Here is a 15,704-nt window from a genome sequence, read left to right on the forward strand (position 1 = left end):
CTAGCTAGCGTGTACAAGGTAATTAGTATCGTGCTAACTACTTAGTAGACTTGTACAAGGTAATTGATGTGATAACTACTAGTGCTGACAAGGTAATTGATGTGCTAACTACTTAGTGCTGACAAGGTAATTGATGTGCTAACTACTTAGTGCTGACAAGGTAATTGATGTGCTAACTACTTAGTGCTGACAAGGTAATTGATGTGCTAACTACTTAGTGCTGACAAGGTAATTGATGTGCTAACTACTTAGTGACAAATAATTTTAGTATTTTTTTAGGCTTAAGTTATGATTTTTGTTTCTTTGTTATCTAGACTTAAAGCTGAATAAAACCCCGTTAGGTCCCATTTTTTATCATTCACTGAGTTAGATATAAAACCAATACTGGTAGACATTGCTAGTTCAACTGTTCATAATATTAATTTTTTTAACTAATATAAGGTATTATGCTTAAATATTACACTTAGATCGCGCTTAATATTCTTTAGGGAACGTCTTTTATATACGGTGAAACATCAATTCGTCAAACTCAATAAACCAAACAAACGCTCACTACAGAATATCAATTATGGCTTTTTTGTTTTACCGTTTTATAGATAACGAAATCAGCTGTAAGGTAGGACGGTTAATTTAACTCAGTGGTCTTAACGATAAACTATCCGAAAGATGTGGTCCTAGTTTTAAAAATCTTTTAGCATACTCGACCTTAAAAACAAAACAAAAAACAGGCATGCTTGGTTCAAAATTGCATTGCTGGCCTAAATAATGAAAACTGTACGACAAAAAATGTTGTCAACAGGCTGTCCTGTGTGCTGTTTAATTTCCACATACATTTGAAGAAACCAAGAAATCAACCCAAGACACAAAATGGAGCACGCTAAGAGTTCAAGAAATAGACTTCAATATCAATGAACCGTTTGGAAATATTATATAACAGGTCACAAAGATCAACAGGTACCCGATTTACCTTTGACAGCAAGAAGTTTTCAAAAACCAAAATAACAATTAATGATGACGGAAGGGGTTTTCACTGATAATGACAGATTAACAATTAATAATAGACTTTATTACCAAATACTAACAAGTAATTCACTTGTTGTGTGTACATTCTTGTTATCTTTATTTTTGTGTTTGCTGCTTTATTACTAATCTTGTTTTATTTCTACATTTTTCTCACTTAGAAACACCTGTAGCTACACATATTAATATGCGTATATAATGTTTATAGAGATTATTGAAACGATTGGACCTGTGCCAAGTGCAAAATTCATCAAGTTTATGGTAGTAGTAGAAGAAATTATAGTATTAAAATCGTCTTATTTACATTGGATACTTGGTGTACAGAGAAACCTGCTTGTGTGACACCAAGCGGAGGACTGAGTAACTGCAGGGGTAAATAAGGGAAGTGCGCATTTGATAGAGCAACTAAAAAACATACCAAGCTTGAGAGGGTACATGTGTGTTCTGCCAAGTTGCGTTATTTAACTCTTTCGTACACAGTGGTGTTTCAATAACAGGGCAGCGGCTTAAAAATGAGAAATCGTGCAATATCCGTTTTTATTCTATACCTGTCTTTCTCGTGTATGGATTTTAAAAGATTGATAGACCATCAAACAACGTCGTTAGCCAAAGTTCATAGCTCATTAATGCCACTTTGTAATCAGTAAATTTTAACTCTCTTATCTATACTGATAATAGTGGTATGGAAATAAACGAAGTAGTGCAAAGTCTATCTGTTAAATCCTTATATTTTTATGTCTGATACTTACATCCACGATCTAAGTCTTAATTTATGTTTGACACTTACATTCACGATATAAGTCTCAATTTATGTCTGATACTTACATCCACGATCTAAGTCTTAATTTATGTTTGACACTTACATCCACGATCTAAGTCTTAATTTATGTCTGACACTTACATCCACGATCTAAGTATTAATTTATGTCTAATACTTACATCAACGATCTAAGTTTTAATTTATGTCTGATACTTACATCCACGATCTAAGTCTTAATTTATGTTTGACACTTACATCCACGATCTATGTCTTAATTTTTGTCTGATACTTACATCCACGATCTAAGTCTTAATTTATGTTTGACACTTACATCCACGATCTAAGTCTTAATTTTTGTCTGACATTTACATCCACGATCTAAGTCTTAATTTATGTCTAATACTTACATCAACGATCTAAGTTTTAATTTATGTCTGATACTTACATCCACGATCTAAGTCTTAATTTTTGTCTGACATTTACATACACGATCTAAGTCTTAATTTATGTCTAATACTTACATCAACGATCTAAGTCTTAATTTATGTCTGATACTTACATCCATGATCTAAGTCTTAATTTATGTTTGATACTTACATCAACGAGTTAAGTCTTAATTTATGTCTGATACTTACATCCATGATCTAAGTCTTAATTTATGTTGTAAGTATCAGACATAAATTAAGACTTAGATCATGGATGTAAGTATCAGACATAAATTAAGACTTAACTCGTTGATGTAAGTATCAATCCACGATATAAGTATTAATTTATGTCTAATACTTACATCCACGATCAAAGTCTTAATTTATGTTTGATACTTACGCCAACGATCTAAATTTTAATTTATGTCTGATACTTACATCCATGATCTAAATGTTATTGATATTCTCGTTTCTACCAGAAGCACGTTTAATAATAATTAATTAAAATTATTATGTTTCATTACAAAAGGTAGTTAGAGTTTAAAATATATATATATATATTCAGTTAGATCTATTTGTTTCTAGTGACGCTTAAATTCGAATGAATAAGTAAATCGGGGGCTTGGCATGGCCTGGTGGTTACGACGCTCGACTCGAGATCTGCGGATTGCGGGTTTGAATCCCATTACTGAATATGCTCTCTGTCAACGCGTCAGTGGTGGGCAGCCCCTCAGTATCTCAGTGGTAAAGATGAAGACTTACAGTGCTAAAAACGAATCTCGATACCCGCTGTGGAGACAGCACAGATAGCCCATTGTGTAGCTTTGTGTTTAACCACAAACAACAACAACACTTGACAAGATTCTTGTCATGATAGAGGGTTACATCCTGGTACGGATGGATGGAACCTTTATTATTATTATTATAAGTAAGGCAGCATAACAACGTAACAAGTGTTACCGAATGACAATAATAAAAGGGACATTTTCACTTTTTAAAATCGATGTGGAAAGCTAGTTTCTCCAAAAGGTAAACAAATCTTGAGTTATAAATAATATAATTTAATATTAATAATATAATCATGAAGGACTGTATCCATTATGAAAGCGACTCTCGATGATTCAACCGTGGCCTACTTTAATGATACTGAACTATGGTTATTAAAAAAAAACGTTTAAAACCATACTACAAGTAGTACAATCGATTTGATTTTATCTTTTCCATTTCATTCGCTGCATGTGAAGTACTTGAAATAGACTACCGCTTCAGCAGCACAAATCATATCAGAAATATTCATAACTATAAGCTCTGTACGTTCGGCTTGCGCGGCTAATAACACACGGAGCGATATGATTATTTCATATCATGCTATTTCGTGAATGTTACTTTACCTCTGGTAATAACATATCAGCAACGTTTGTAACACCCTTCCTGTAAATGTGACTCTATTATGACACACGTAAAATATAGCTTAGATCAAGGGCATAGCCGGGGGAGGGGGAGTTTGAGAGAACAGTACACCTCCGATATTTTCCGACGCCTCTTCCTAATTGGACTGCAAATAAATATAAAGACAACCATTCAGTAATAAAAACTGTTGATCATAATAACCATAAAATAAGCACTAATAAAGTATGTTTAATTGGTAAAACTAATTTGTCATCGTAATTGTTATTCTAGCATTTTGGAGTTTTTTACAATCTATCGCTATTTGCTATCAGATAGTTTTAAATTAGTTTTACTTTTTCTTGACGCCCCTAGTGTAAAAAATACCCCTAAAAAAATCATGGCCACGCCAATAGCATAGTTAAGAGCTGAAGATTCTTACCTATAATCAGGGCTGGTTTAAGATCACATTCGACCTATAAGCAACTTAAGTTCTGCGAGACCCCTTTCACCATAAGCTCTCGTTCTTATGTTATTTTTTGTTACATTGAAATTTTACCCATCAAAACAACTTTTATCATATATATTGAGTTTAAAATACTGCAGTTTTCAATTTAAAAACTTGTATAAGAAAACAATTATATAAGAAAAATAAAGAATAACCACTACAGGCAGCCCCCCCTCCCAGTGGCACAGCGGTATGTCTGCGGATTTACAACGCTAGAATCCGGGTTTCGATACCCGCGGTGGGCAGAGCACAGATAGGTTATTGTGTAGCTTTGTGCTTAATTACAAACAAACACTACAGGCAACCAAGTGAACCTTTTGGTTAATTCGGCCGTGTCTATGCTAAACAAAGTTTGCCAGTTGTATTTAAGTTAGAACGATGTATTAACTTAACAACACCGTGGCTGTAGATTTCGTGGTTAAGGAGCCACTAAGCGCTAAGAATGTTGAATGTGTGGCTGAGACTCTTCGTTGGATTATGCATGTTGATATAAATTTCGAGGGTGTACTTGTAAAATATTTTAAACTTAGAAGCCAAAAATGATCGAAATCTTAGGGCGGGAATTACATATGGAAAACAGGTTGAAAAGCAGAACAACATTCGCATCTAGGCTCGCTGTATTTATACTGTTAACCGTTGGCAATACAGAGAAATCTATGGGTTTGGTATCAAGTTGAGGACTCTGTAACTGTAGTGCGCATTTTATACAGTAAGTAAAAAAACATACCAATGATACCATGGTCGCGCTCTTGTCATTTCATTCCTTTTCACTCACTAATGTAGCTAGAACACGACAGTGTAACGATTGACTTGAAGAACACAAGTATAGATTTTAATCATTTTTATTCTGGTAATAAATTACAAGTATGTGTTTGCATAATAAGATCTAAATGTATTGCACATTTTGAAAACAAAGTAACTATTCCACTGTCGATTGATAATGTAGACATTTTGCGAGGACTTGGTGGTCACAAAAAAAAATAGTTTGGGTGTGGTCTAGTCGTTAGCGTGTCAAGATGTTATCGATAAGTCTATACGGTTTGGTCCTCGATAGGTCTATAAGGTTCGATCCTCGATAAGTCTCTAATGTTTGATCCTCGAGCAGTTTATAAGGTTTGATCCCCGATAAGTCTATAAGGTTTGATCCCCGAAAATCAATAAGGTTTGATCCCCGATAAGTCTATAAGGTTTGGTCCCCGATAAGTGTATAAGGTTTGATCCTCGATAAGTCTATAAGGTTCGATCCCCGATAAGTCTATAAGGTTTGATTCTCGAGAAGTTTATGAGGTTTGATTCTCGATAAGTCTAGAAGGTTTGGTCCTTGATAAATCTATAAGGTTTGATCCTCGATAAGTCTATAAGGTTTGATCCTCGATATGCCACTGAACACACTCTGTCAGCTACAGGGGCGTTATGAGAGCGAGCGCAGTCAGTATTACTATACTGTTAAGGATAACCGCGCAGGCGGCGGGTGATACCTACTAACGAGCTCCCCTAAGGTAAACAGTTCAAACGTAGGACCGACTATGCCCACATCTTCATTTCTTTGGCCAGGCCGTTTAGCCTAGGTATTGTTTTTGGTATTGTTCTAGTTGACAATATTAAATACCAGAAAGAACGTATACAATAGAGTTCAAAAGACTCAGAAACTCGAGCCTTTTCGAATAGTTGACTGCATTTTTTTCTTCATGAGTAAAATATATTTCATCCAAAGAAAGATAAATTTCCAACAGGCCACAGGTTACGGTATCAGAAATAGTATAACGTCTGCTTGGCTTTAAACAAGGTTACATATTCTAATACTGTAATCCGATATTTCTTTCTTTATAAGTGAAAATTACGTTTATGTGTTCATTTGAATTTACAGAAGAGGAAACACAGAACGAAGTTTAGAATTGTGACAATGATATTGTTCAGTAGTAACTGATTTGAACAAAGACATAATTAAAGGACCAAAATCGTTGATTTTATAGTCACGATAATTGTTGACCAGAAGCTTTGTATATGTTTTTATTTCATCGTGAACGAATGTGATATTTGATCCTTATATTTGACCCTCGCTATAACAGACACTGGACAATTTACTCATGTTTTTCCTTTAGCCATTCTAGTCTTTAAATTGCAATTTGGTTAGATTTGAACCTAGTTAAATTTAACATTTAACTAACATTACGATCAAATAATGATAATGTAACATTATCTGGTTCGATACTATTAACGTCGACAACACGAAATTGCTCCTAAAATATTCATAGCTTTCAGTAAAAACTAAATGAATATATTTAAAACAAATAAGAATAGTTAAACTATAGCTCTGCGGTGGCTCGTCAGTAAGTCTGAGGGCTTATAATGCTGAAAATTGGATTTCGATACCTGCGGGGGTAAATCATAGATAGCCCATGATGTAGCTTTGTGCTTGAAACAACCAGACTTAGAATACAAAGATAATGCCTAAGTTAAAAACGTTCATTTGCTGTTTTATTAATTATTATAATTTGTTTTATTTGTCATTCTTGCTACTGAACTAACAGGAAAAAACAGCGAATGTAACTTTTGTAACTTGACGAATTAATGCTATAATTTTTTTATGTGTAAAAATGAATGTCTCTAAACGTTTACTAGGAACAGTCAGACCAAGATTACTTTCAGGCGTATATTTTACAGCCTCTTGTAACTACTAAAATGCTCCACGATGGCTCAGCGGTAAATCTGAGGGTTTATAATGCTAAAAATTGGGTTTCGATACCCATGGCTGGCGGAGCACAGATAACTCATTATGTATCTTTGCGCTTAGCAACAAACAAACATGCTACTGACACAATTACAACACAAACTTTTTCCCGATGTTTGGAACAGAAGGATAACAACGAAGGTTTCCAAATACTATGAAACTGTCTATTAAGCCTAAATTGTAAGTTTACGATTTTGTTGACAGTAATTCGTTTAATTAACGACAAAATGGCGATTTATCTACAATATTGCTCTTTTATATTCCTTAATTATATTTCGATTTTGGATTTGTTTGAAGTTAAGCACAAAGCTACACAATGGGCTATTTGTGCTCTGCCCACCACGGGTATCGAAAACCGGTTTCTAGCGTTGTAAGTCCGCAGACGTACCGCTGTGCCACTGGTGGTGGGCTTCGATTTTGAAACAGTTTCCTTAATTAGTAAAAGTATTTAAACTGCAATTACTTTACCTAATAACATGCTTTATTGATCACATTGGTTATAATAACATATTGTTTTTCAGACATTTCAACTTCTCTATTCTTCATGTACAAATCTTAGACAATTCAGCCCAATTTCTGGTCAAAGCAAGTTGAGTAGGTAGATCGGAAATAAAGAAGTATATAACTGGTAATCCGCATAGCTAATCGAATATATTTTTCAAACTGTGCTACTAATTATAGTTATAAGAATGCATTGTTTCATCAGTTGGTACTCTTGCTGTAAAGGACATTTTAGGCCGTAAACCCAATAATAACTCACGAGGTTCATGCCTACTCAGGAATCTGAGGTTATTTTCAATCGATACTAAGCTACATTATATTAAAATAATAAATATAAAGTTGAATTAGAAGTAATATAAAATATAAATAGATATATTAAATATTCCAACCACTCCTGTGTGTCCACACTGTGGAAAAAGTTTCACTTCTTTAGAGCAATGTCCAAGAGTGTCCAATGGTAAAAGTAATAATTGTAATGACCACCTTAGTAGATTTAGGTTCATCCCGTTAAAACAAATGGGACTCGAGAAAATAAATGTGTAGCTAATGTGAATAATGGAGGTGGTCTTCATACAGTAATCCAATTGGGGCCGCTGACAGTCAGATGAGTTAACGTCTTTACTGTACTAGCACTAATTTCAAAATTTAAGAAAATATTAAGTAGTCTAAACGTTGTATTAGTTTAAATTTTTGAATGTCTTCTATCGAGTAGCAAAGAATAGGCCTAGAATAACAAGATTAAAACGATCCAATTTCTAAAGAATATTGTTTTAAGGAAGTAATAATAGCAGCTGTTTATAAAAATTAGATGTATGTTAATCATAACAATATTTACTAAATTGAGCCTTAAAATTTCATAAAGAAAAATAAATGTACTATCAGCGAAATATCTCATCAGTTGCTTGCAAGGTCTAAGTAATGGATCTAAAGCTGAAAATTTTACGTTATGGTCTAAAAAGGGGGGGGGGTGTATATTTTGTTTGTTTCGGATTTCAGCACAAAATGACACAAAGGTTACCTATGCAAGCCGTCCCTAATTTTGTAATGATTGGCTATAATGAAGGCAGCCAGTCAGCAGCATCATTAGGCTGTTCTAATTGAATAGTGGAATTTGATCATCACTCTTATAACACACCCACGGCTCCAATCTACGGATTGCATTTTTTTGTTTGTACATGAATTTTTGATTTGTTTGTTTGAAGATAAGCACAAAGCTATACAGTGAGTTATCTGTGCTCTGCCCACCACAGGTATCGAAACCCGGTTTGTAGCGTTGTAACTCCGCAGACATAGAACGTGAAACCTGGACCCTTGGATCCACAGTTTGGTATACTAATCATTAGGCCTCACCAGCCCAGACTCAGGAACACCTGCTGAGCAAAACTATATTAAATCGAGCTTACAATATTTGAACGAATCAATCTTTTATCATGGATAAATCCGTTTTCAAGCCATTACCCTTGATCAGGGTTATCAGATAAAAAACATTATTATTGTATATGAAAAAAAAAACAATCCAAAAACCTTATAAAGTAGGATTAAAAAATCATAGTGTCTCCACAAGATTCATAATATGAATTATTTTTTGTCCTATAGTTCAGAGTGGACATCAGCGCCACCAGGTAGCGCTGAAGATGAACCAGCAAGACTTCGACAACAGAAAATTGAGCATCAAGTAAGTAAACAGTTGCTCTCTGATAATATAGTGTTTCGTTGAACGACACCGATTTTTCCATTTCCGTTCTAGCAGTCCTTCTTTACCGAGCACAATTACATAGGTTTCAACTTGCTAACAAATATCAGAACTTGGTTGATCGCCTCAGAACATGCACATACAAAAATGGCGAATGTTTAAGGCAAAATGCTAACTAATTTTAGAGTTTAATAAAACCATATTTTAACGGAGAAAAAAAAAACTTTTTACAAAATATACAGCCATGATCAATGCTGAAAGTTGCATGATACAGATTCTAATTCCAATGACGCACAGTAGTGAAAGAAAAGCAAAATCTTGCTACGCCGTGTGCGTGAGTTCTCCAGACAAATCCTTTCATGATACATGGTGTTTGTTCGCTTAAAGAAATACCTAAGCTATTAATTAGGATTGGTAATTACAATATTCTTAATTATGTGTTTGTTTTTTTTGTAAAATTATAAAATCCAGTTTCAATAGTTAAAAAATCAAGGTTATATTTTATTTCTCAAGATTTGTTTTGGGGGGCAATGATTTCCACACATCCGGTTTTGTATTTATATTTTTAATTTATGGCAAAGATATTAAGGTTATCAGTCGTCGTCCCTAATTTTGAATTACTGGCCAGAGGGAAGACAGCCAGCCAGCAGTAATCCAGCAATAGGGATTGTTCTCCCTATTATAACACCACGACAACTTAAATTGAGGAGGATTATTACAGTATCGCCCTGATTTGAACCCGTTCTCAAGATTTGATATCCACAACTTTCCTACAATGTTTTTCTATAATGCTCAAACATATCGTATTTTGAATATGACGATTTTCAAGACGGTGTAAAGATTTAAACGTTGTTATTATGATCACATACACATGTATATCCTGAATATAATTTATAAGGTTATATAACTTATTTTTAATTTTAAAACATAGTTCGTTGGGTTTTGGTTGAATTTCTCGCCAAGCGACACAAGGGCTATCTGCGTTAGCTGTCCCTAATTTGGCAGTGATGGACTAGAGGGAAGGCACCCACCGCCAACTCTTGGGCTACTCTTTTACCAACGAATAGTGGGATTGACGGTACCATTATAACGCCCCAGGGGCTGAAAGAGTGAGCACGTTTGGTGACGGGGATTAGAACTTGCAATCCACACATTGCGAGTCGAGCACCCTAGCCACTAAGCCGTGTCAGGCCTTTAGAATGTAGTAAAATAATTTGTTATCGTGAGAACAAACTAATTGCATTCAAACACGACTTGGAATATGATTAAATTATAGACTGAGTGTATTCATTATGAGAAGAAATACTTATTTATAATAACTTCTTAATAATAAAAGTATACGTTAGGCTTTGTTTTAGTAAAAAAAGATTAAACACAAAAATATACATGCTACTATATCATCGAAAATACGAAACGGAAAATGATAAATAAAAAAGGGTTATACGTTAATAAAAACAAAATTTCATGAGTATATTCTTTATTTACTGAGTTATCTCATAACAACTTTAAAAGATAAGTTTCTTAACATTAAGCTATGAAGCGGAAGTATGTTTGTTTCCTAACCTCGCTACAGTGTTCTATAGAGATATACTAACAAAACTGTTTCGCGGTTATTTACAGAACTAGTCCAACTTTGAGTAATGACGACTTTTTCTGCCGATAAATGTCAGTGTTTTTATTTTTCTGCTCACTTGTCAAGAGAGCATCCTGTCGAAATTTTTGTTGATTTGTTTCTACTTCTTATTGAACGGGATGACTGATTACTAGTCGCCAGCTGAAATTGTTTCTTAGTAATCTATCAAATCGAGTCTCCAACAAGAAGAAAAACACGACAAACTTGTTCACCATTTTCTTGAAATGTGGAATGTATCTACTAGGTTCTTAATATCGCAAGGCATGCTGGTTGTTTTCTGCATGATTCAGATTTCTGGCATTTTCTCTCAACAAAGTCGGGAGAGCAACCAATGATTTAATATTCTTCATTTAGTTTAGTTTTTCCATCTGATACTAACCCTAGCTTAGTTCATTACTAGTAAGGCTCTAACACCGAATCATATTGCGGAAGTAATTTTATGACTTTTCCCATCACAACACTAAGTGTAAAGAACTGATTAAAAAAATGGGAAAAATGACTTCTATTTTCAAAATAAAAAAACACAGAGGAAGGACTTCAGCAGCGGGATTAATTGCAATATTGGTTGTATTTTTTATTTAAATTTTCTCGTGTTTTTACACAAATCCAGAAATTAACTGTCATTAACTCAAAGGCAAAACGCCCGGCATGGCCAGGTGGTTAGGGCACTCGACTCGCAATCTGAGGGTCGCGGGTTCGAATCCCCGTCACACCAAACCATGCTCGCCCTTTCAGCTGTGGGGGCGTTATAATGTGACGGTCAATCCCACTATTCGTTGGTAAAAGAGTAGCCCAAGAGTTGGCGGTGGGTGGTGATGACTAGCTGCCTTCCCTCTAGTTTTACACTGCTAAATTAGGGACGGCTAGCGCAGATAGCCCTCGTGTAGCTTTGCGTGAAACTCAAAAACAAACAAACAAACTAAGGCAAAACATTTAGAAAAAATGTGTTAAAAAAGCTAAAGGGATTTATATAAACTATAGGGTTAGAAAGTTTATTACTAACCAGGCTTTGAATGGTTACCGAATTCTCTCAGATATTACGTTTCTAGATTTAGCGCTGTATTTTCACCAAAGCATCGTATGATCTTAATTAATAGACTGGAGTATTTCACATTCCTCATTTTTTGACTATCAACAACTAATCAGCTGTTCTGATGCTATTCGCTAGTCATCTCCTGCGGCCCCCGCTTGCTCAACTATACGTCCGAGAAAATATAACGCTAATAATTGGGTTTCGATACCCACGGTGGGCAGACCACAGATAGTCCATTACTGGCTTCCCCACTTTCTTTATCGAATGTTTGGTGTTTGAATAGAATTTCAGCTTCCATCATTATACCTTTCCTTTAGTTAATTTTAGAATACTATTTTTATGATTATTTAGAGTAACAATAGAGTAACATTTTACGATAAGAAATTATGATTATATTTGTATTGCCAGTGAGGAATCCAGTAATGTAGGGATTTTATTCTCCGTGTAAAGTCAAAACGGTTTATTCTGCTATGTGATCATTAGCCGGATCAAGTGATATGTCTACTTTCATCCCTTTCTTATTTGGTTCCTTTTTTTTCAAATTCGGTAGCCAGCCCTACGTAGCTTTTTATTTAGCGATAATTTTTTTCTTAATACTTGTTTGTTTACTTTTTTATAAGATGGCGTACGTGGGTTACTAGGTTATAGAGTGTATTCTAAAGCTTTATCAATTTTACATGGAATAATAATAAAATAGGTAGTCAAAGATCATGAAGACTGTTTTGGTCTATCAAATGATGATAAAATTATAGTTACTTCTAGAAATAGGTAGTCGCTAGGCCTGTTGAAGAAAGATGATGATGAACGAATATAAGAAATCTCGGTTTTGGCTATTCGCAGAGTTTTCGACTTTGGGCCGCTCTGGATATCTGAAAAGCGGCATACACACCAAAGATAGAGCGACTATACCAGGTAGCTCTTCATACCTAGCTTCTGATGACCTGTAGCGAAAAAATCCAGATGACTTTAATAGTGCTTTAATACGGGCGCCCGTGCCATCCCTACACAGAGAATGAGAGCTAGCGCACTCCCCGATAATTGGTCTGGGCTTTTCTTCTCATTTTTTAGCGTATTTATCCTCTGTTAATGCGTAAGTTAATATTGACTTCTGTTTTCTTAAAGGCGATTGATTTACTTTTCTTAAATACCTTAAAATATTTTTGTACCTGTTGTGACTGTTTATCTCAGGTCCCCTTTTTATATCAAAGCTCAGTTATCTCTTTGATCTTCAATTGTTTATCTCCTGCAGGGTCTGGAAACCTTCTAATTTTAATATATTATTCAAGTTTTCCCACTACTTGAGTTGGGACACACCCTATTATCTCCTGAAATTAATTTTCTATTTTTGAATATTATCCATTTTACTATTGTCCATTCAGGTAATAACTCTAATTTAAACTAAGTCTGGCTCTGTTACCAACTATTTATTTTTAAGAGTTATTTTTACTAGAGGCCACTCTAGCTTGTAGGCATGTAACTTTACAATTCTAGTTTAGAACCCTGTGATAAATTCAAGACAGATAGCCCATTATCCAGCTTTGCCCTTAATAAGCACATCTCACTATCGGCCGTTTTATAGTATCCGTGAACAACTTTCAACTGAATGGACAACTACAGAAAACTTGAACTTTTCTTGTCCACCATCTAACCTTTACTTGTATTAAGGAAGTTTCCAGCGTCACTTTGTAAGTGGTTCATTGCTCCCCCCTTTTTGACGTCACTAGTTTCGAGTGCTCATGAGTTTATTTAAAATATTTCCTATCTGTCATTCTGGTAGTTTTAGATTAGACAGGAAAAGAAAGTTATCGCTTCGTGCTAATTAGCTTCCCTATTCAAATACTACTTTAAAGATATGCTAAATAATAGTATACTCATTTAGAGGGGATTAGGGAGCTGTGGACTCCAATATGAAGACTCATCTTATTTGTGTTAATGAATGACTTTCTAAGTTGGTTTGGATGTGAATAAAAGGTTGCTTATTGTGAGAGGGCAGTGGATTGCTTCTGAGAGAGTGACTAGTGCGGCTACAAAACGTTTTCGAATACTGGTGTGTGAAATATAACACAATTGATTGTTTTCTACATTTTTTGACAACACAGATGACGTGTGGTTTTAATTTTAAAATTGTGATATTTAAATGGTTTGTTGGGTTTTGAGGTTCCATTTTTTATTGCGTGTATATCGATTGTATGAATTTCCACACGAAGCTTGTGCGTCAACTGACACATTTGTGCCCTTATTTGTTAGTCCAGAATGATAGTGTTGTTTTTAAACACAAGAATTGTTTCACTGAACACAAGTTATGTTGTTTTTAGCAAAAGCTTTTTTTTTAAGTGTATAGTGAGTGCTTCATCATCTTCTGTTTCTTTAGTACTGACAGGTATAGTATGGGTTTATATTGAAAAGTTGACATTGACACGATCAAATACCGAGCTATGTTTAATAATATTCTTCTCTTTAAAATCGCTTCGTTGTTCCTTCCTTATTATCAATCAATCTGGTCCTGTAAGAAAAAAACATAAGACTATGGGTTGGAGAATAATTAGAAAAAAAAGTCACGTGCTTTATTTAAAGAAGCATCATGTTATCATATGATTTCCCAATTAATTAGGTTGCCCTCCCCCAGTGTCTCGGAGATAAGCTTGAGGGCTTATAACGCTAACATTTTTGGCTCGATCCCAGCCACAAACCCACTGCAGAAAGTTTATACAACAAACAAGCATAATTGTTAATAAGCTTTTACTTCAAAACACTGATGGGCTATATATACTCTGATATTAGGTAGCGAGAATTTACCTCAATTAACCATTATTATTATATGCGAATTATTATTATATATTATATATATGAATTGGAAGCAGCTCGAAAACGTGTGTGATAAAAATATATAAAAGTCGACGTTTCGGAAAGTTAACTTGCCATTACCAAGTATAGACTAAATAAAATCGACAATAAACATTGTTATTGTGTGAACGCCTTTACCCTGCTGGCGAAACATGATTATAATAATTTATACTTAACATAAGAATTTTCAAGAATTCGAAGAATGTATAATTAATTATAATCATGTTTTTACCAGCTTCTAAAAAATGTTCACACCATAACAACTTTTGGTATAAAAATGACTAGTATAAATAATGTTCTGACCAGTACTGTGTTTGTTGTGTCTCAGCCGGCCTGATGAGCTCTGGATTGAGCGTGACGCGTCGTCGGCAATGGATATGGCGAACATAGTGTGATTGAAATACTATTATTACACACTGTTCTAATTCTTGAAAATACCCAAGGGACTAGATTAAGAATGTAATGTTTAAAAATATAATAGGCTTAATACTAATGTCTTAGGAGAAGTGTAATTAATTATGAGCAACCAACCGTGCTATGTATGCACAAAATGGTAGGAGTAAAAGCAACGTGTTCAATTACTGAAGGTTCACTTCACCTATCCAGTGAATAGGTTTTTCTCATTGTGATTATAAAGCACGTTCACATGAACAATATGTTTGATAATTTTCACTTTGATATAGCTCCAGCTTATCTTTCTTTGGTTAACTTGTGTTCAGGGTTACTGATGGGGAGGGGAATTCTTCGAAACTAGTAAGGGGTGTTCCAAAATAAATCACACTTTTTTCCCCGAATTAATGACGAACTTGGTAGGACCGCGAATATCATCACTCGTGAGAAAACGTCATTTCAACGTACTTTTAGGTGTTTGACTCTTCGGATTTCATTTTTTGCGAAAACTTTTGAATCATGGTGCTCACTAGAACTCAGGTTCGTGTCGCATGTGCTGACTTCGGGATGGCTCAGAAACTAGTCGCAGACATGCTCCGAGAATTCAAGTCTTCCAATCAATACTTTTGAAAAATCTGATTAATGCCTCAAAAGTTTCAGAATTGTTGAATTTGAAAGAGTGACCCGTGAAAAAATGGTGGAATGTGGGTTGGGAGCTCTCCAGATTTAAATCCTGCCGAAAATGTCGGAGCTTTTGATCAACAATGCATAGAAGAAATG

The 15,704-nt window shown here is 34.7% G+C and overlaps 1 protein-coding gene across 1 annotated transcript in view; it reads left to right on the forward strand.

Moving 5' to 3' along the window:
- LOC106457263 (tubby protein-like) overlaps positions 1 to 15,704 on the forward strand; it is a 128,717-nt gene that overhangs the window by 3,595 nt on the left and 109,418 nt on the right. Inside the window, exon 2 of the mRNA XM_022383115.1 lies at positions 8,928 to 9,006. Within this exon, the coding sequence (XP_022238823.1) occupies positions 8,928 to 9,006 (79 nt within the window). The remainder of the gene's footprint in view (positions 1 to 8,927; positions 9,007 to 15,704) is intronic.

This window comes from Limulus polyphemus, unplaced genomic scaffold, assembly GCF_000517525.1.
Source record: "Limulus polyphemus unplaced genomic scaffold, Limulus_polyphemus-2.1.2 Scaffold309, whole genome shotgun sequence".
Lineage (NCBI taxonomy): Eukaryota > Metazoa > Arthropoda > Merostomata > Xiphosura > Limulidae > Limulus > Limulus polyphemus.